The sequence below is a fragment of the Dipteris shenzhenensis genome, chromosome 24 (genome assembly GCF_047967505.1).
Source record: "Dipteris shenzhenensis isolate YYH24624 ecotype China chromosome 24, Dip_SZ_1.0, whole genome shotgun sequence".
Taxonomy (NCBI): domain Eukaryota; kingdom Viridiplantae; phylum Streptophyta; class Polypodiopsida; order Gleicheniales; family Dipteridaceae; genus Dipteris; species Dipteris shenzhenensis.
In genome coordinates this window covers 51,620,346-51,643,013 of record NC_141619.1, presented here as the reverse complement: position 1 = coordinate 51,643,013, position 22,668 = coordinate 51,620,346, and the positions used below count along the sequence as shown (strand labels likewise).

General features: G+C 47.8%; 1 protein-coding gene across 2 annotated transcripts in view; it reads right to left on the bottom strand.

Annotated features, from left to right (window-relative positions):
- The window catches only part of LOC147886747 (transcription factor), a 95,348-nt gene that overhangs the window by 1,416 nt on the left and 71,264 nt on the right, over positions 1–22,668 (bottom strand). For both annotated transcript variants that reach the window (XM_087395753.1, XM_087395752.1), the window contains one exon: positions 9,907–9,979. In XM_087395753.1, coding sequence (XP_087251879.1) covers positions 9,907–9,979 — 73 coding nt within the window. The remainder of the gene's footprint in view (positions 1–9,906; positions 9,980–22,668) is intronic.

The window sequence follows — 22,668 nt, the reverse complement described above, 5'->3', positions numbered from 1 at the left end:
TCCAGAGGGAGTCAGCACTATGAAGAGGAGTATTCTTCATGATGCTAAGAACACTCAAGCGGCTCCCGGATTGTTGCAATGTGTTTCCACGAGAGAAAGAGGAAAGGGGGAGAAGCGAGAGGAGAGGGAGAAGGGAAGAAGAGAGGGGAGAGGGCATAACAGAATTGTAAAAGTCCAGATCGACATGAGAAATCTTTAGCAACTCACTTCCAGAGCACCTAAATTTATGGGTCTTTATTGTGCAAGACCACAGTTGGTCCTTTACTTTTTAGTCTGCAAATCTGAAAAATGTACAATTTGCAAGTACACCAACATGAAGATAATGCGTTCTCAAATGTTTATAACCTCTCGTATTCCCATACAAAGTGCACAACATTTGCTAGGTTTACACCTAAGCCCATCTTTTCTTAGACATATATCTTTTTGTTTCCCCCCCCCAAAGAAAGGAACCTTCTATTAATACTTGAAAGATTTTCATACACGACAGCAGCCCCAAAGGTGCTGAGTATGGAAAAAGCTGGAAAAGGCTGAAAGAAAAACCGGTCTGTTCTAGAGAAACCCAACTCACTGCCTAGGGGATCTCTGGAACTGGGGTTAACAGCCAAGTGGGGGGACTATACAGCCAGCGAATCCCTCGCGGAGTGAAGATGTAGAAAACACCTGCAAGCCAAGCCTTGCAGAAACGAGCACACCTCTCAATAGTCGCCCTGGAGCCTGGAGTCCCACGCTCCCAAGTGGACTGTAGAGTGTAAATGATATCTTGCCATATGGCAACTAGGGTAGCCGTGGGTGCAACCGGGTGCTCACCCATCACAAGACTGTAGTGAGCCACCCAAATGTTCCAAGCCGTGATGCTGGCCACCACCTCCCAGACACTGTCCTCCTTAGGAGGAGGAGGAGCTAGACTATCAGGGAGGACTGCCTCGTGGAGTCCGATCCTCTAGATGCTCTGACCCTGTATCCGGTAGGCTGGGGAGATTTCATCAATTTGAAACGCGTGTCCTCCCTCTATCAACCAAGCCACCATCCCACAAGTGTAGTCTCTATGAAGACTCTGCATATGTGTCATGATCTTGAGGACTCCCATCCAGATCCTCACAGTGCTACGACAGCTCCACAGGCAATGTGGGATAGTCTCCAAGGCACCATCGGAGCAACAATGGCACTACCCGTCCACTCGCATCTGCTCCAACCACGGTCCGATGGGCAAGCCTCTGTGGGCGGCCAACCAGAAGAAGAGATCTTCCTCGGCCGCAAGCTGGACCACAACCGTGTCCAGAACTTGAAGCGCACATCCCGCGGCACTCTCTGGGTCACCCAATGTCTCTCCCTCGAAGGGGTCCACCTTGACGAGTCCATCTGAAGCCTCTTGCCAATCCGTGTGGTGTAGGAAAAGAAGGGCACCTCATCCACCTGCTCAGCTAGGCCGCCCCTAGAGGGCCAGAACCACTCTCCCAAATCCCACTAGACCTCCCTCAGGGGTCTACCCTCCCACAACCAAAGGCGCCATCTAGAGGCATCCTGCTCTAAAATACTGGGAGGGTTAATGTGCCACTCCTTTCCCAAACGGCACACCACTCTGATCATCTGCTAGTGTATCCCATCAAGACTCCCATCCATCTTGGGGTCACTCTCAGTGAGTGGCTGAAGTAGGCCTCCAAGTCCTACATGAAAGAAGCTGCGGTGCGTGCTGCCGCGCTGCATCAACATCCTCAAGGGAACACCAGTACGGGAAAACTACCCCAACCATTTGCTGTCTCTCCAAACGTGAAGTCCTTCCCACTAGGACTCTAGAATGGCTAAGTCAATCTCACCCATTTGCTGCCCTACCCCTCGCAGATGCGCTAGGGCATCAAGCCTTGCCTCTGTCTCCATAGGTAGTTTGCTCCAACGGCCAAAGAACCCTGCTGGACCACTGTCCCACTGTGCCCAACCAATGTGAGTCTGCTATCCGAGCATACGGCCCTCCCGATCTCTGATCTCTAGGTGCCACATAAGGGGCTAGCGCTCAAACTCCTCTCTGCATCTGGGTGGAGCACGGATGAGACCCGCTGCCAGTCTCTGCCATATCCTGTGAAGACTCCTCATCGGGGGGGAGCCCTTCCCCGTAAGGGGGGCCTTTGAGAAAATTCATCGATGTGAAGGCTGCCAATGTCCCCCAATGTGTGGGGTGTTCCTCAGAAGCCCTCACTGTAAGAGGAGCTTCCAAGGCTCTGCACCTGGGGTGAGGCCACGAACTACCAACTTATCCAAAAGGGCCCTGCTCTGCATCTCCGGATCAATGACACCCAAGCCTCCCAAAACCTGCGACTCACTGTCTGCCAAGCCACTCGGGCCCTAGTGTTCCTCGTGCCATCTGAACCTGCCCAAAGGTAGTTCCGTGCCAACCGTCAGAGCTGCCCAATGCAACCTTTGTGAAAGCACCAGTAGGAGGCGATATACCAAGCTGTGGCAAGGACCTGGTTTGCCTCTAAGGCACGACCTGCTAAGGAGAGTTTGGCCGAGCTCCAATAGAGAAGCTTGCGCCAAACACTCTCAAGAACCGGGGCAATCTGATACCCACCTGGCATCCGAGGTATCTCATTGTCTGGCCCCGTGGTATCCATATGAAGCCAAAGTCACTCCCGGATCTCCTGTGTCTCTTCAAAGCTTGTGAAGAAACCTATAGATTTCGTCCAGTTGATCCATGTCCCTGAGGCCTCACAATAAATAGCCAGGGCGCCCCTGACTCTCTCCAAACTCGATGTGGTGCCTTCAACATACAAGGCCGTGTCGTCTGCAAACTCCGAGTCAAGTAGCTCCTCCTCCTATCTGATTGGGAGCTTGAACCCTGTGAGACCCGCCACCTGTGATCTCAAATAGTAGCCCAAAGCCTCCACCACAAACAAGAAGAGGAAGGGAGCAAGTGGGCAGCCCTGGCAGACTGAGCAAGAGAGAGGAAAGGCCTCACCTATGTGTCCTCTGATAAGCATATGGCTAGACCTCCTTGCATATAACGTTGAAACTCCTCTGACCCATCTGTCTGAGAAACCTAATCTCCTCATAGTGCCCTCCAAGAAAGACCACTCCACCTTGTCGTAGGCCTTCTCAAAGTCCAAGAGAAGGACGGCCAATGGCTGTGACTCCTCTCTGGACCAATCCACTGCCTCCCAGAACATGAAGATGTCATCCAGGATGCTATGCTCCTGGACAAACCCAGTCTGTGTGTCATGGATGATATCGGTAAGATGGGGCCATAACATAACCGCAAACTCAAGACCTTGGCGAGAATCTTGTATGCGGTATCAAGCAGAGTGATTGGCCTCCACTGTCGGATGTCTGACCTATCTCCCTCTTTCAGGATCAAACAAATCCACCCCTTGCTCAAAGACTGAGGGAGAAGGCCAGTGTCAAAAATCTCCTAGCAAGCTAGACGGAAAGGGGTGGAGATAATCTTCCAAAAGTTCCTGAAGAAGGCCGGAGTCAAGCCATCCTCACACGGGCACTTTCTGGTCGAAAGAGCCTTGAGGGCTTCCCAGAGCTCCTCATCTGTGAAAGGCTCCTCAAGTCTGTTGCATAAGTCCTGCGAGACTACTAGCGGAACATCATCCCAAACTAGCTCTCGGGCCACAAGACTAGCTGGGGTCCTCCTCTCTGTCAGAAAGAGCTGGCTGTAGAAACCCGTGGTCATGTCCAAAATCTCTTGCGGGTCAGTGTGCATGATGCTCTATAAGTCTCGGAGACGCTGTAGCTGTGTGCCTGCCGATCGGGACTCAGTGGTCTGAAAGAACTGCTTCGTCATCCTGTCCCCCTACTGCACCCATCGGGCCCGGGAGGAATAGTAGGAGAACTCAACCCGCCGCACCTCCGTGTCCTAGAGCTCGAGACGAGCGCTCTCAAATCTGTCACTAGGCCACTGAGACACTGGGTCCAGCTCCCTGAGCCTCTCGATGGAGGCGACATCTCTCCTCAAAGCCCGCTCTCGCTCCTAAAGGATACTCCTCCACAAAAGGGCGTGATTCTATAGCTCCTCACTGCTCCTCTGAATTGCATTGGCCACCCATGTAGCCCAACCCTCACACGGTGCCATCTCTGACTGCTCCCAAATCTCTGCCATGACCTACTGAATCTCCTCGTCCTATAGGAGGTCCTCTAGAATGCAGACCCCCTTCTGAAGGAGACCTCGACGGGGCTGATCCAAGTGAAGTACCACTAGAGAGTGGTCTAACATCGTGGTATCTGCCAGAATCCCGGTAGATCCGCCTCTGTGTAGTGCCCAGTCCCCAACATAGAAACGGTCTAGTCTCTCTAGCAATCCATCGTGTCTCCTCTGTCCAAAGGAGAAGAGAAGGCTGCTAGGTGTCCTGCTGAAATCTGGCTCTCTCCATGGGTCTCTGCCACTGATCATGAAAATGAACTACTCCCAGGTGCTACACTCTACTACTGGCATCTTAGAAAAAGAGGCTCCGCCTTGCTTGTCTTCCCCAAACTCCAGGTTGTTGAAGTCACCTCCAACAATCCAAGAGTCTACATCCGGAAGACACTTTGACAGCGTCCTCCAAAATACCGGGCGGTGCTGTCTGCACGCTGAGACATACACGTTCAGGATCCCGATCCTAGACTCTCCCATCCAAACTTCCATCCAAACTCCTCGTCTTGGAATGAGCTCGCCCTGATCGTAGACCTCTGGGGCCAAAGTTTGTGAGACTGAGATGCAGACCCCTCCACTCTGTCCTACCGTAGGGGACCACTCCTCTGGACCTCTCCCTGGGAGAAGGTGATGGCATCGTCTGATGTCTAAAGCTGAAAACATGTGCTCCTGAATCATAAGGATGTCCACTGCCCGTCCTACCACTGCCCTCTGCAACTCCTGCCGGAGTATCAGGTGCTGCGGCTGGCTACGAACACGGTCGTGGAGCCCGTGTACGTTGCAACTCACTATGGTCCAACTCATGAGGACCGGGGGAGTCAGGAACAAGGCTCTCCTGTGAGTAGGTGCCTGTCCCAGAAAGACTGCTTTGTGTGATTGTGTCGGGGGTTTAGAGGACGAGTAGTCAATATCTCTGCGTCGCCGAACTAGTGTGGATACTGGCTCAATACCGATCTTCCGTGCCCACTTCATCATGAAGGAGGCTTCCACCCCGAACAGCTCCGCACACTTCTGGAGGGGCTAGAAGGGGCCAAAAGTGTGCCTACTCCACCTTTGCCTCTAGCGAAAATCTGATAACTCCTATCGCCAAACCACACACCAGCTCTTCACGCATGAAGCTCAACTGAAAGTTCACCTCCGCACCATGGGCGTACCAAAGGTCTAGTCCATGTGGCTCCATCCACTCATCCATCATGAGCGTAATCTGAGTCCCCAAAATAGCATCGAACACCTCCAGGGACCATTTCTCCACCCTTGTAGAGGCAAACGGAAATCTCCAAACGGGGTGTGTCAGAGATCTCACTGCACTGATCAAACCCCCCTTTCGCGACTGAAGGACCATGAGCGTTACCTCCAATGGTAGAGGATAAGAGTCCACAACCTCCAAATAGATCCAAGGTCCTAACCTCCAAATGTCTCGCGGTAAGGGACGCCCGGGCTAGAGGTTAGGGACCATTGACTGGCAAGACGAGCCTTGTCCCTCAAGATCCCGCCCTGAACGGGCCTGCTACTGCGATGAGGAGGCAGAAGGGGGCGTCATCGTTCCCTTGCCAACTAGTAGGGGTGTCGAAGTGGAAGAACCTGCTGCTGAAGTGGAGAGGGGGACAGCAGGAGAGGGAGCGGTGGGGATGCAGGGGATAAAGGGAGGGGAGCAGGTGGTGAGGATGACTAGGAGGGGGAGCTAAGGGGGGGAGAGGGGGCGGGGGAAACCCTAGAGAGGGAGGGGAAAGTGAATAAGAAGAGGAGGAAGAGTCTGGGGAGGGAGGGGGAGGAGGGGGGACAAGGATCACAGGGCCCTCTTTCTGGTCAAGCTCGCCAGGGCTAGCGTCTGCGGCTTCCACCATCGCCGCATCTGGAGCTCCTAGGGCTCACTGCTGCTGCAAGGGTGGAATCAGAGGCTGAACCTCCGAAGCTGGAGGACCATCTGGATGGGCGGTGGCCCCTCCAGCTGAAGGAGGTGGCTCCTGCTGTTCCTCCTTCGGGGCCTCTCGATCAATCATGTCCCTCTCTCTGCAATTGGCCCTCTGCCTGCGACGCTTGCGGGCCTGCTTGCTTAGGTTCTTTTTCTTTTTAACTTGGGTCTAGTTCCCTTCTGAGGGGGTAACCCAAGGAGTCTGAGACTCCTGCTGCTCTTGCATGAGAGGACGCTCGGTCCGGGCCTGCTGACTCTATCTACTCTGCGGAAGGGGGGGGGAGGGGAGAGGCACACGAGGGAGGCCACGGGGGCAATCTCTGGCAAGGTGACCCATATGTCTGCACGGAAGACACTGGCATGGTAACCCAGAAATCTCCACCCTCTAGCGAAGTGCGTCCCCTTCAAGGGTCTCGAGAAGGATCAACTCAAGGAGGGACTCTGGACTCTCAACCACCAGTCTAATCCTAGGGACTCCATCATCTACTAAAACTGAGGTGGTCGACTCTGGCGGGGACTTGAGCACTGTGCCAAATACCCGACCAATGGAAGGGAGGATGGCTCGATACTCCTTGGGGAGCCCTGGGAAGCGAAGTGTAACTAGGAAACGTGGAACATGTTGTGTCTTATTCATGTCCTCCACTATGAACCCATGATACCAAGGAAAGAGGTAAATAAGATGTGGGCCGAGGAGGATGAGGCTCTGCTCCACAAGTGTCGAGGTAGTGTCGAGGTAGTGTCGCGTGAGCTCAGCTAAATGAGGAAAACGCCTCATCCATAGATGGTGACCTCCTGGATGTGGTCTCCTTCTAATGCCAAGCTCACCTAGATCCACTCTCGCACCTGTCCCCGTGTAGGCGTGAGACCCACAATTTTGCCCACAAGCGCCTTGTCCTAGAGGGACTGAACTGCCTGCTGTACATGTTTCTTGTCAGCTGGGGAAAGAAGAACCTTGACGGCCGTGGGATTCGAGGGTGCTGCCATAGAGCCCCTCTCGCCAGACCAAGAGTCACCACCAAGGTTTTCTTTCGCCTTAACAAGCGCAAATGCTCTAGCTGCAGGGAGGAAGAAAGAAAGAAAGAAAGAAAGTTTATTAAAGTCTTCGGGAGACCGTGAAGGTCTATGAGACTAAAGATAACTGATACAATGAGCATAACGGTGGTGGTCTCAAAACGGGCCAACCAACCGTTTCTACAAAAAAGAGGTTATGAAGGACTGTGTCTAGTCTTGATACAAAAAATATGTGTCTACCTCCAGATGATACAAAGAAGAAGAAAGGGGGGGCACAAAAAAATAGGGCAGAGGGGGGAGATACAGTATACATGTGTAGGTGGTGATCGTCAGAGACCAATCATAGAGGGGCCGTCAAATGGGAAGTCGGAAAAAACCCTGCGATAGATGATTGGCCTCTGACGTCACGCGGCCTAGTCGAGCTCGGTCGTCGGGGGCGGCGGGTGGCCCTGTGGATGAGGGCAACGGTAACCCCAGTGGGGCGGGCCGAGAGCAGAGACGAGATGTCATGGACCTGGATGTGTGAGTCTGTCCGCTGACGCAGCTATCGTGGCTCTAACTCTCGCTCACGTCCGCGTCGTCGGCTAGACTGAGAAGAGGTATCCTGTGACTAAAAGAAGTTACTGATAGGCCATTGGGTGTCCTCACGCTGTGTGTGCTTCTCGTGTCGCCGTGCTCGGAGAGAAGTATCTCGGTGGCGGGTCATCTCATGTAAGAAAGCGGCTAGGCACCGCTGATCCGGGAATTGTAGCATGTGTGGGAGGGAGCCGAATCCGTTGCGGAAGAGCCAGTGGTATCGGCCTCGAATGGCATAATAGATAGGACATCTGAAAGCAAAATGCTCCTCCGACTCGATCTCCTGTAAGTCGCAAAGTGGGCAAAGGCGGTCCTCTCGTGGGATACCCTCTGCGCGTCCACTCTCGATCCGTAATCGGTGTGACGAGACCCTAAACTGACCGAGGGAGATCCGGAGCGCATGTGGTAGATGAAGTTGTGTGTAACCCGGAGGTGTGATGAAGCCCTCCTGTGAGATCTGGAGGCAGTGTCGGCGGTAGAAGTCGAGCTTCACAGGAAGCTTAGAGTGAAGAAACCATGTCCGCCAGGTGTGGAGCTGGATTAGAGCCGCCCGAATGAGCCGGTTGACCTCCTGGTCAGTGGGGGAGAGAGGAGATGGTGGAGCGTCGAGGCTGTACTGAAAAGGAGGCAACCGGTCTAAGTCGAGGCCCATGAGAGGGGGGAGAGAAGTGGAAGAGAGCAAGAGAGTGAGAGTGAGAGAGAGTGACACTCTAGTGCGGGTGTGTAGAATGATGAGCCACACCACAAACTCACTTATGTTTTATTAGGATTAGGTTTACCCTATGACTGTCTTAAGACAGTCATAGGTGTCCTATCTTTTAATGAAGGGTTGGCAATGTGCCTTTACCCCAACAACCTCCCACCTAAAGGCCAATGTGCCTAAAGGGGAGAAAAGAATAAAAATTACAGCAATATACAGTTACTGTATACAAGACCATAAAATAAGAATGGTCTCATCCTAATCCCATGATGTGGCGGCAATGTGCAAACTGCTCTGTAGGCAAGCTCTTAGTGAGCAAATCTGCAGGATTATCATCAGTATGCACTTTCACAAGCTCAAGTCGCTTGTCTTCCAGTACCTCCCTGATGAAATGATATTTCACTTCTATGTGCTTGGTCTTCTGATGAAAGACCGGATTTTTTGCCAACATGATAGCACTCTGACTATCACAATGCAAAACTGGCATATCTCCTGTAATGCCCAAATCTCCCACCAGCCGAGTAAGCCATATTGCTTCCTTGCAAGCCTCAGTGGATTGCTGCACCCAATCATGTCACATCCAGTTTGTTCTGATCGCTGACCCCCTAGGTGCTGCTCCTAAATTTCAATAGACATCAGTGTTTGTATGAGGGAGATATGAGCACATCGCCTGGCTGGAATCAAGAACTACTGCGATTTACCATGAATTTCACTCAATTTGTGAAGACTACTCATAGTGATGTTTGGAAGGAAATGGGGAAAAGTTAGGCATGGGCAAGGAGTGTGAGAATAAAATTATTCTGTGAAAGCATGGATTCAGAAGGAGAGTCCAAGATGAAGAGAATGATACCTTGATGTCAGAATGGTTCTCAATACCTTGATTATAGGTATGCATCAAGCATGCCATAGAGATAGACGTACACTATCTCCCGTGAGAACAAACATTACTGAGCAGATATGAGTTATTCCCTTATCCAAAATCTTCGACACCTCCAGGATGTTAAGCAGACCCAGGATGTTCAAAACTTTCCCAATTTTTAGTGGTCCTTCGATCAAAAGTCCAGGTTGCCACTCAAAGTAGTAGAATAGGTATCTAAAGGAATCCCAGGAATCCCTCCAACAGTAGTCCTCAACCTGCCCTCAGTTCCAATGTTAGCAGAATGGGATGTAGTGCACATCATCTGGATAGCTGCACCCTATATAATTAAGGAAGCCATGGCACTCAGATACAATGTAGGAAAAGTACATGTGGAACATCCCGCAAACAGCTACATGCAGCTGCCAAACAGCCCCTAGATAGTCACGTAGACAGCAACGAGAAGAGGCTGCATGGGCTGCCACATGGCTAAAAGAGCTACAGCAGGCAGCAGTCGTGTTTGCAAAGCATACACAGAAAAGAGCTACAGTAGCCAGCAGCCATTTTTGCAAAGCAAGCACCAGCAAAACTGTGTGTTACAAGAGATCCATGCACTAATAGCAACGAAGGTGGCCTCACTGGCCACTAAATGCAGCAGTCTGGTTATGATTGTCCAAGAGTTTACCTATAAACCTATGCAGTGTCACAAAGAAATGTATTACCTCAGCATCGACAGCAAGAGAAGTGTAGATGATATTTGCAATCTCATGGGAAGGGTACTCCACTTCCAGTTCACTGCAAGAAGCTTAGTACAGTCAATACGTATAAATCTCTCTCTCTCTCTCTCTCTCTCTCTCTCTCTCTCTCAGGAGTCAGTACAGCCAACAGACCAAGCAAACTATGTCGTGCCATGCCACATTAGAGAAGGGGGATTTAGCAGCAGGTACCAAGCTGTCTCTTTTAAATAAATCATATTAAAAACAGCAATTGGATATGAGAACAAAACGATTCACAGAGGTGAACTGTTGGGTATTTCAGAGCCAAGTGTGAGAACTGCGTGTTTGGTTGACTGTCAATGTGAACAGTGTTCTAGTTTGGGGTTAGTTTCAGTGTGAGTGTGAATGGGGTTGTGGTTTGGCATGTAAGTATGAAGGGTCACTTGAGCATTCTAGATTAGATTTGGTTCTGTGTGGCATCATGGGTGATGTGTGCATGAGAAGATAAGGCAATTCCCTCTGCATACGCTTGAATGTGCTTGCTTGGTATCACTTCCATCAACATCAATCAGTGTACTTTGCCTCCACCTATCTCCACCCTCCTTGCTTCCATTCGTTTCTCTCTCTCTCCTTCTCTCACCATATTATCGACAATGCCAACATGCTACAATGAAAAGCTCATGGACTCTCCGAATATTTTATCACGCTACAAAATTTGTCGCCAGGGCTCTCATACCAGTGTTACAGAAAATGTAATGAAGGCTTTTCAATCATTCCACCCAGCCACGGACGGGTCTACTGAGAGCTCCCTGCTTTTTTCTCTATGTGAACTCGTCCAGATATTTTTTCCCAATTCTTCTTAGTTGGACCCTAGCTTGGTGTTGAGGAGGATGTGTGTGTGTGTGAGTTAGACCCCTAGCTAGGCCCTGGCGGCACCTCAAATTTTTTTATTTTTTAGTTCTTTTTAGTTGGAACACACTTCCCCATGCCCAGCCATGGCCAAACTAGCAACCATAAGCAAAACAAATTCTCTCGCAAGCTGACATCCAAACCAGCAAATATTCTCTGACAAGCTGCTCTAGGAATCCACATAAACAAACTAGGCACTGTCCAACATTCATCGCTCTGGCACATAAAGTTTGCACACAACCCGGAGCTGTTTCCAACAACTAGCCTCAACCACACAGCTCTACTCAGGCTATTACCCATGCCAATCCTTTGCTGTCCAGCTGTGGATATTATAGCTGACCGGAATATAGAAGGAGATCTTCCATGTACAAACTGGTAGTGAATTCCATAAACTGAAACCTTGCTGTCCAAAGCTGACACACAGCCCTAGACCTAGCAGCCAACTTGCAGGTTCAGGGAAAAACATGAGAGAAAGATTCCATCCCACAAGGGCTCACCCTTGTACTTTGCTTCACTAGCAATTCCATTGTCCAAGCCAATCATTGGCTACAACCTGCATCCAATTCCAATGCACACTAGCACCCGACTGCCAAGGCAAGGCTAAAGCATTTCCCACTGTTTGTGGAAGGAACAATTGGCAAATGCATGAGGACAAAGAGGGACTGATTTGGAAGAGGATGCATAAAAAATCTCGGGCAAAACTGAGAACTGATTAACTGCTGTAAACTACGATGTTCAGCACTGTTTTGCTGTTGTACATTTAGTGTTCGTAGGGAACTGTTCCCCGGGAAAAATTGGTGGTGTGTCATAGAATATATTTGGATAAATTCAGCCAGAAGAGGATTACCTGGTTGCGATCTTGGTTCCGGAAGTGTTGTTGGCACACAGATAAAACTACGATGTTCAGCACTGTTTTGCTGTTGTACATTTAGTGTTTATAGGGCGCTGTGCCCCGGGAAAAATTGGTGGTGTGCTAGAGGATATATTTGGATGAATTCAGCCAGAAGAGGAATACCTAGTTGCGATCTTGGTTCCGGAAGTCTTGTTGGCACACAGATAAAGAACAGTCAGAGGCAGAGTTTCCTAGTCACTATGTGAAGATATTAGATGCGATGTGGATGAAGGAGGGTGAACTGGCAGATTTCACTCAGTTGTTGCAGCCCTACCTAGAGGTTTCCAGCTTGAGCCTCTAGTTGTGGCTCCTTCAGGCTCAACAGAGCATAGGTCTGGAGCACTGCCTAGTGCTCGAGAGGGCGAGACGAACCAGAGTTGCAATAGCAGAAAATGAGCTCAAATCGGCTCCAACAGATGTCAACACAACTCCCAAATGTCATGTTTCAGGCTGGAATACCTCCAAGAGGCAGCAGAAGGAATGGGCAACTAGGAGAGAGAGACAGATAGAGAATGCACGAGGATCACGGGTAGGATAGGAAGAGTGTACAGCCAGCATGGAGCCCCATTAGGCAAGCAAGAGAGAAAATTCTGCATCAAAATGTGTGCCAGCAAATCCCATACAGCCGTGCAACAATCAAAACGCCTCGATTTGTGTGCCAAGTGAGTCATACAAACAGCTGTAGAGTCCGTACAGCAAGAAGGCTGATCCGTACAGCCTATACGGAATGCCCTACAGTGGCGGATGAATCAGGATCTGCTCAAAGAAGGGAGGCGGAAATATCTATAGCAATCCACATGACGGCATCGGGGTCTGTCAGCAAAACCCCATCAAACTCAATAAGTTGAGATATAGGTCCTGAAGGATTCCCGTGCATGAAATGCATAGTTTTTTCTCTGGTCTAACAAAGTCTGCATATGAGTCCTTGCTGTCAACAAGGCGCTCCTGAATCCAAGCATCTGTGGCCTTTTCTTCTCTCCCCTCTAAAGGGAGGCATCAATAATGATCTGTACAGCCTGTACAGAAGGCCACACAACAGCATTAAATGCTATCAGAAAGCATGCCAGCCGCCTTGGACTTTGTGAAGGTCTTCACGAGAGAGAGAAAGAAAGAAAGTCTATTCGCATCCAGAGAACAAAAGGTCTATGGGACAGCAAGAAATCCTCTAGTACCTATGCTTTAGGGAGGGCGCATGGCAGCTCCCAAGGAGTGCAAAAGAAACCCCCATTTATTTAGAGTACCTACATAATAGTCTAAAAGAGTAATCAGCCATACATCATTTTAAGAGTGAGAGTCTTTTGGTTTTGATTTACACTCTCTGATTAGGGCTACGCTTTCACGGTAAACTGCCCATTTTCCATCCTTTCTGGCACCCCTGACTTTAGCTAATTCTGTTGGAGATATCATAGTCAAAGAGTGTGTTGGTGTGTAGTACTAGGTGATCTAGTTCTAGTCTATGTGTGTGAGTCTTGTGTGAGTGCCACGTGTCATCATGGGACTCATCCCATATGCACTAGGTGCTAGTGTGTGAGTGAGTAGCCTATATAAGGCTTGTACTTCACTTGTCTTGTCATACTTGATGAATAAATGAAAGCCTTTCTTCATGTCTTCATTTGAACATTATTTCCTCACACCCTCTCTCTCTCTCTCTCTCTCTCTCTCTCTCTCTCTCTCTCTCTCTCCCCCTTCACCATGTTTCTAACATGGTATTAGAGCCACCTTCCATAGATACCACGTCACCCTTGCCCTAACCTTAATTCGTCACTCTTGCCCTAACCCTAACTTCTGCTTCAGCTCTTCTTCCTGCAGCATGCAGCCGCCTCAGCCTTGCTTCATCTCGACACTTGTTCATTTCCACTTCTAGCTAGCTCATTCCGCCTCTTCATTCCTTGCTGTCTTCATAGCCGCCTTCATCTAACCCCTCTTGGAGCTGTAACTAGGCTCTTGGCAGCCTCATTGCTTGCTGGTCTGCTCAATTCCCAAGGCTCCAGCCCTAGTTGCAGGTACCCGAGGCATTTTAAAGTTATTTCCTTGCCGGAAATCCTCTCTTGGGCTCCTTTTGCCTGGCGACTCCTTAGAGACCATTTGCTGCTGGTTTTTTGGCTTCATACAGCCTTTACAAGCTGGTTCGGAGCTGTTATCATCCATTTGTTGCAGCCACTTTGACACGTGGGAGTTTCAATGCATTCTAGAGCATCTACTGCAGCCGCCTCACTATTTCGGAGTTTCTTTACTACTGTTTGGACCATATTCCAGCCGACTTGGTTATTTGAAGGCTGATGTTGCACTTCAAAGTATTTTGGAGCAGTCCTACTTCATTTCGAGGCTGCTGCTCGCCTTCAAAAAGTCCTCTTCAATCATGACTTCCTCGTCTTCAAGTTCCCTCCTCGTCGAGAAGTTCAAGGGGGAAGGCTTTCCCACGTGGTAAACCAAGATGCAATTGTTGCTTATGCGTAAAGGAGTTTGGGATGTTGTTGAGAATGACCAGGTTGAGTTACTTGATCAACAACATCAAAAGATTTGGAAGTAGCATAATGCTAAGGCTATTGCCCTCATTGGTCTTTGCTTAGTTGACTCTCTCATCCATCATGTGGATTTTAAGTCAACAGCTAAGCAGATTTGGAGTCGCCTCGAGACCTTCTTTGGTAATAAAATCATCAACTCTAAAGTCTTTTTGAAGCTCAAATTTTATGATCTGAAAATGGAAGAGAGTGATGAGTTGAGTAATCATCTAGCCCGGTTTCAATCTCTTGTTCAACAACTCTCAAGTTTGAAGAGTGTCCCTAATGATGAAGATAAGATGGCCGTCCTTATGAAGAGTATGCATGGCATTTCTCGCTTTGAGCACACTCTTGAGATCCTTGGTCTTGCCACTAACACGTTTGATGATATGGTCGCAATAAGGAAGCCGCTCTCGCCTCTCCTATTGATCATGCATTTGCTTCCACAAGCAAATGGAAGACCAACAAGAACATTATTTGCAGGTTTTGCAAGAGGACATTGAAGCCCATTGCTTCAAGAAGAAAGCAAAGGAACAAGAGAAGCATCATGCCAATCTTCGCCCCAGAGGAGATACATGCAGCTACAGCAGAGGTTCATGGCCTCTCTCTTGATGACAAGGATCCATTTGACCAGGGTTGGGCTTTCTAGGCCCCTATGCTATGTGTGGTTGTATTGAGTCACATAACGGTTCTCAGCCTTGAGTTGTCCCTCTAAATTGAATGTATTTGGAGTTAATAATAGGTACTATGCCCTGGGTTGTCCCCCAAAAATGAATGTATTGTCTTTTACTTTGGTTGATGGTATTGACCACCCAGTTCAGAGTAAGGGGGATGACGAGTGTTGGTTTGCCCTTGCCGGTCGCAAGCTGACTGAGAAGTCACTATCACACGGGAGGTGTTAGATAATTGGACTTGCTCTTCCCAGTATTGCGGTGGAGGGGGGATTGGTCTACTCTTGCATGTTGGGTCTCACACTCTTTGCTCTGGAGGGGGGTGATGGAGATATCATAGTCAAAGAGTGTGTTGGTGTGAAGTGTTCATGTGTAGTACTAGGTAATCTAGTACTAGTATATGTGTGTGTCTTGTGTGAGTGCCACGTGTCATCGTGGGACTTATCCCATATGCACTAGGTGCTAGTGTGTGAGTGAGTAGCCTATATAAGGCTTGTACTTCACTTGTCTTGCCATACTTGATGAATCAATGAAAGCCTTTCTTCATGTCTTCATTTGAGCACCCTAACTCTCTCTCTCTTTCTCCCTTCACCATGTTTCTAACAAATTCAGTTGCCTTATTCTTAAGTTGAGCTTATGTCAGCTCCTCAGCTATCCATACTTTGGTACCCTTCAGCTTGTAAGATTGTCGAAGAAGCTTGATTCGCATATCTTTTGACTTTAGTGTAAGGATTGCGTGACCTTTGTAGTGCATAATAGAAGCGGGCCTGGAGTCGTCATCATCCTGCTCATCATCATCCGTCCATTCAATGTCGGGGCAAGCCTGCTTTAATCTTTGTCAATATTTCACTATAAGTGTCCTCCCCTTTATGAGAGCCCCCCTATTCTAATCTTCAGTGCATCATCACATCTAGCTTAGTGTTCTTAAATCTCTGCTTGAATATCAGACTTACATTCACTTCCACAATCACTTCCTCCTTAGCACTTTGTACTTCAATGTAAACAAGATCTTTGACTGTAGAGACTAACTGCGGGGTAGGGGGGGAATCCTTACAAGATTTTACAGCCTCATCAATTATTGTCTGCTTACCAAGCTCTTCCAGAAGTCGAGCCTTTACTTCTACCAGTTCCAATCATAGCTCTCTCACTGCTTGCTGTAGATAAAAAATCTGATCATGTTGCCCAAGGATGGGTCGTTTTGAGCCTTCTTGATGATAATTATGTGCATACGGAGAGGGTGTCATGGCTGCAACTGTAGAGTACCGAGTCCTGATGGGGGTTGAAGGAGTTGAACAAGAAGAAGAAGAAGAATATATTATCGTCCTCTGAAGACCAAAAATCGGCCTATGGGACCTAAAACAATACAAAACCTTACATACATAAAGACTCCTCCCTCAAAGGGGAGGGTAATAAGAGAAACTACCTTTATGTCTAGGTGAGTTTCTGTGCTTGAAAAGCTTAGATACAAATGTTCCTAAAGCTGAGGGTGACGCCTTATGTAGCAAATCAGCCAGTCTGTTATGTCCCTCAAGAAGAGAGCTGAACTTTTTCCTAATGTGTGCATAGTAAGGGCATATCATTACCATGTGTTCTTCTGTTTCTGGCATACCCTGGTCACATAATTGGCATATTCTGCTCTCTCTTGGCATGTCTTTCCATCCTCCTATTTCAATTTGCAGCTGGTGTGATCGGGTGCGAAATGAAGCCAAAGCCCTCTGCTTATGCATTGCCATAGGTGTGCAAATGTACTTCTGCGTGGCTGACTCCTCTGCCATATAAGTGGGCCAATATTGGGGGTTGAGGGGGGGACTTGGAGGAGAGGGTAGGCCAGTCCATAATTGGATGTCTGTAAAACCCCCTAGCTGAACCTATCCCCCGCGGGTTGGGTTGGGGGTTTAGCCCAACTCGGGGTTAGGGTTAGGATTAGTTTGTTACTTGAAGAAAATTAGGGGGGGGGGGGGGGGGGGGGGGGGGTGTGTTGTTGACCAAAGGATTGGGGGGGGCTGGCGGCACAGGCTAGGTAGGTAGGTAGGTTAGCTAGGTAGGCGGCGGCTGAGGCGACAAAGTGACGGTGACGGGTGCTGACGGGACAGCTAGGGCGACCGGCTGAGCGATGGAACGGCCAACGGGCTGAGCGACGACGGGAGAAAGAAAGAAAGAAAGTCTATTAACGTCCATTGGAGACCAAAAGGTCTATGGGACAGCAAGAAACCCTCTAGTACATCTGCTTTAGGGAGGGCACATGGCAGCTCCCAAGGACTGCAAAAGCGACCCAGTGGAATTGCCAATGAAGCAAAGTACAAGGGTGAGCCCTTGTGGGATGGAATCTTTCTCTCATGGTTTTCCCTGAGCCTGCAAGTTGGTTGCTAGGTCTAGGGCTGTGCGTCAGCTTTGGATGCTGGACAGTGCCTAGTTTATGTTTTTGTGGATTCCAAACTTTATGTGCCAGAGGCATGGATGCTGGACAGTGCCTAGTTTGTTTTTGTGGATTCCAAGAGCAGCTTGTCAAAGAATATTTGCTGGTTTGGATGTCAGCTTGCCAGAGAATTTGTTTTGCTTATGGTTTCCCATTTGGCCATGGATTAGTTTCCCATTTGGCCATGGATTATGCACTTGGATATGTGCTGGGTTTTGGATGCCTTGCGCTATGGAATTATGCATTGAGGCTGGATGCCTTTGTAAGCCAGGGATTGGCTTGTGTTGCAGGTTGTTGAATGCCTGCTAGGATAAGATTCAGTTGGCTGGTTCTGGTAAGTGCAAGGTTGTGACCTTGTTAAAACCTCCTTCGTAAAAGACAGCAAAGACACTCTCAAAAGCTCTTATGAAACCTCCTTCGTAAAAGACAGCAAAGACACTCTCAAAAGCTCTCCCTCTCTCAAGAGATACACTAGGGCCCAGGACAATCGTCGGGCTGGAACCCCCCGAAGGTTTTTATTCATCAGAGAGAATTGGAGTACGAGTTCAGCGTGGAAGCTATTCCATACATATCCAAAACGTGAATGAAATTACATGAGCTCTTAGGCTCTCTTTCTTGGCAACAAGCCACTTGTCAAACTCTACATTACTTTCCTAATTACATGCCACTAAGGGCAACTCTGGAGTCTTCCAAGCACTTGGTCACGCGAACCACCTCATAGATTCTTGTTAGGCTCCATTGCGCTTAGGAAAAATAACTCTTCCTAGTACCTGTGGAGTCTTCAACGCACTTGGTCACGTGAACCGCCTCATAGATTCTTGTTATGCTCCATTGCGCTTAGGAAAAATAACTCTTCCTAGTACCTGCAACAATTAATTAAAGTGCACTACCATGGCACCCATTAATTGTTAGCGCTTTGCATGCAAATAACACATTGTGGACTAATTCTAGTCACAATGGGCATCCCCACTGAACACAGGTGCACACATAACAAATATAAAAATATATAGTTATTCTCTGGTTGACCGAAGTCAACGCTCTTGATCATAATTAAGAGGCTTTGACCAAGGGTCGAGGCGCCTTAATTATAGTCAAGTCTGTCCAACCGTAGTTAACCCTCTTAGCGCATGCCAAGTCCCGTTGACTGAAGTCAACACTCTCTGACCGTAGTCAGCTATTTGGTTCTCTAGTTAACCATAGTTAACCCTCTTGGTAATAAACCAAGTCTCCCCGACCGAAGTCAGGCTTACTTAACCAGAGTCAAGTATCTTTGACCGTAGTCAATTCTTTATGTAACCCTGAAAGGGCCATAATATCTGAGAGATAACTTTGCATACACTTTCTGTTTGCCTTTGAACTTGCGGAGCCTAGCTTTCTCGAACTTTAAAAGTACCCAATCCCCTTCCTTGAGATTTAACTCTCTCCTATGTTTATCTGCAGCTCTTTTATGCTTCTATTGAGACCTTTCAATTGCTGTCCGGACTTGGCTATAAGCTGTCTGGAGGTCTCTCACAAACTAATCAACTGCAAATATTTCATCCTTGGTCCTCAGGATAGGTGGCAAAATCACCTTCCCATAAATGACCTCAAAGGGGGCTTTCCCTGTAGAGCTGTGTACTGTATTATTATAAGCAAACTCTACCAATGGTAGGTACTTTTCCCAGTCTGAACCTTGGTCACCCACGTAGCATTTCAGCATATCGATCACTGACAATGGACTTAGGCATACCATGGTACTTAAAGATCTGCGCCATGAAAAGCTTAGCCATATGATCTGCCTTTATGGTTTTACGAACTGGAATAAAATGAGCTTGCTTGCTGAATCTATCAATGATAGTCCAAATCCCATCATTCCCTGACTTTGATCTTGGTAAATCAAAAATTAAGTACTTTCCCACGGTGCCTGAGGCACGGGAACAGGCATAAGTAGGCCAAGTGCCTTCCATCTATCATAGTTCACTTTCTGACACGTAAGGCATTCAATAACAAATTGATGTATATCTTTCTGCATCCCTGGCCAAAAGAAATACCTCTCTTGTTGCTGTAATTCCTTTATGGCCAGTATAGAGAGGTGCATGGCATTCCTTCAAAATCTTTTTCCTCATCCCTTGAGTGATGCATAGGCAATCATCTTTCATAAGATACCCATCTTTCAGGGAATAGTGATTGGTGGATTGCCCCTCTTGCATTTGTTGTTAAATCTCACCAAAAGCTACATCATTAGCATATTGCTCCCTCATATCTTTCAGGTCCTGATGATAAGCAATAGTTACATTGTTGGGGTCTTCGGGACAAGGCATCTGCCACTCTGTTTCGAATTCCTAGAATATGGACAATTTGAAAATGGTACATTGACAGCATGTTTGCCCATTTCATATGCTTCTCGGAAAGCTTTGTCTGAGTCAAAAAGTATCTCAGACTTTGGTGATTTGTTTTAACTGTAAAATCTGCACCCAAAAGATAATGCTTCCATGTATGGATGGCATGAATTACAGCCAATAACTCTCTCATAGATTCTTAGATATCTCTCTGCATCCCGGAGTCTCCTGCTCTCATAGGCCACTACATGACCATTCTGATGCAATGCAGCCCGAACACATTCCCCACAAGCATCACAATCCACGTCAAATGGCTGATACAAATCTGGAACTATTAAGATTGGCTCTGTGGTCAGCCTCTCTTTGAGTGTGATGAATGCTGTCTTTTGAGGAATTCCCCATCTGAAAGCTGCATTTTTCTTAGTAAGATCGTGGAGTGGAGCAGCTATATCCTCAAAATGCCTGATAAATCTTCTGTAGTACAGGCCTAGGAAACTTCGAACTTCATGGACAATTTTCAGCTCTGGCCATTCGTGAATGGCACAGATCTTTGCCGGATCCATTCGTATCCCATCTTTGGATATTATTGTTAGAATTATAGATATAATTCAGCAGTGACCAATGTAATTTAATAAGCTAGTTAGGGGTACTTTTCCCTCTTTAAGAGGTTTTTCCCCCTAACCACAATTAGTTCACTAACTATGGTTAGTGACTACTAAGGTTTTGTCACTAGGACAAAACCTTATCTCTAACTCTTTTAGTTGTACACTTTTACACTCTTCTATTGCAACCAAGCTATCAAGCTTTCAGCTCTCAAGCTCACTCTCTCTTGCTCTCTCTCTCTCTCTCCAAACTCTCACATTTGGTATCAGAGCAGGTTGATCCTGCTCCCTGCTCCTTTCTTCTTGTCCTCCAACTCCAACCCACAAGCTCCCATGCCAACTCGCCGTATCGTCTGTACAGATCTGTACGAACTGATTCCGTACAGTCCCATACAGTACCTGCGTGGTCATCGTACAATCTCGTCGCCCGTACAAGTGAAGCATCGTACAGTCTGCAGCTCCATTCCGTACAGCACATCTTCAGCCGTACAGCCCATCGCCAGACTGTACGGTTCGCCTTACAGTTCCATACGGTTCGTTGTCGCCAACCGTACACCTGTGTCGACCGTACTGCTCCTGTGTCATTTTCGTCGTCAGTTCATCAGGCGTCCGTACTGTTCCGTACAACCTTCCGTACTTTCTGCGTGTAGCCCATCCGTACAGGTGTTGTACCCACCGTACATGTCCGTACATTTTGTACAACCTACAGCAGACAGCTCGTCCATACAGTACGGCCATCCGTACCTCTGTCGTACAGTCACCGTACAGGCCGTACAATTGCATTTGGCCTTCTGAGCAGGTTTCATTCCTGCAGGCATTCTTGCAGTTGGTCGTCTAGCAGATATTTCTTTGCAGGAAGCCATTGTTTGGCAGAGCAGTTTTTTGGGCAGATTTGAGCATATTATTTGAATTGAACATTTTGCAAAATTTGGGACTTTGCAGATAATTTCAAGCTCGAAATTTGGGGCTTTCAATTCTGCAGTACAATTTCTTGAAGAAATTTGGGGATTTTGTAATTACACTGCAATTTCGCAGTGAAATTTGGGGCTTTTGCAGATAGAGAGCAATTTGTGCAACATTTGGGGCTTTCAGACCATTTGCCCCTTTCTGGTTGCAATTTCAAGCCACAAATTGGGGCTTTTGTGTTGGGAGAGCAATTTTGGAGTTTTCAGTTCATACTGCCTTTCTTGAAGTGTTTTGCAGCACTTTTGGCAGATTCTGGAGAGCTTTTGATGCTTGGACAGATTTCTGATAGTGCAAGTGCAGAAATCTGAGTTGCATTTACAGCCAGTACTTGGCTGTGTTTTTTGGGAGTTGTGCATTTCATTCCCAGTAAGGGAACTCAGTTTTGTATCTGCTTAAATCAGAATGACTTCCAGTTCGGTAGTCTTTCACAGGAAGACAAGTTGGATGGTACCAACTACTCCCTCTGGAGTTTTATGGTATGCAATATTCTGATTTCTCACAATTTATGGGATTACGTGAATAGGGGTGAGATCCGACCAGCAGGTATGGCACCTAATACCCCTCCTCAGCAAGGAGGTGGAAGAGGTCGTGCACAGGGTGCAGCTGCAGAACAAGTTGTTTGTGCAGCTATACCACTACTCCAGAGCAAAAGAGATGGGGTTCACGGGATGCCTTAGCTTTGTCATGCATCTCTCTTTCAGTGAAAAGATTTATCATTCCGCATGTCGTGTAAGACCTCGAAGGCAGCGTGGGATATCTTAGAAAGCATGTATGCATCCCGGAATGATGCAAGGGTATCTTTCTTGAAAAGAGAGTTAAGTAATACACATATGGAAGAGGGTGACTCCATGTCAGTCCACCTCACAAAGCTACAGGATCTCAGAGAGCAATTATTGAACATAGATGAGATTATTCCTGATTCAGACATGATTACTACCATTCTGAATTCTCTTCCTGAGTCTTATCTCAGCTTTCATACCTCGCTGAACTTATCATTGAGGGGGGGTGCAAATCCTCTCACTTTTCATGAGTTGATAGGACTTCTACTTCAGGAAGAGAAGACCAGGAAAAACTTGGCTTCACGTGCACGTGAACAAGCTATGCTCTCAAAGTTTAAGTCAAAAACAAAGGGACAGGCAAAGACATCAGTAAATCAACCTTCCAATGGGTCAGGACAGCCTTCACAAAAGGCTAAAAATGATGCAAGTAAGCCCAAGAAGAAGGGTTTTTGTCATTACTGCAAAAAGCCAAGTCATCACATTGCAGAATGCAGGAAAAGGCTTGCAAAAGAGAAGAAAAACAGCTACGGTATGGCTATTTCAGATTCAGCTCCTCATGCATCTGACAGTGGGGATGCTGCAGCCAACTTTGTTGGACAGGATTATGCCTTTTTATCTTGCATTTCAGATTCTAGGCTGGCTGCTCCAGATGCTCGGGATAGTACAGCCACTTGTAATGATGATACATATGCATTTTTTACTTGCAGTTATGAC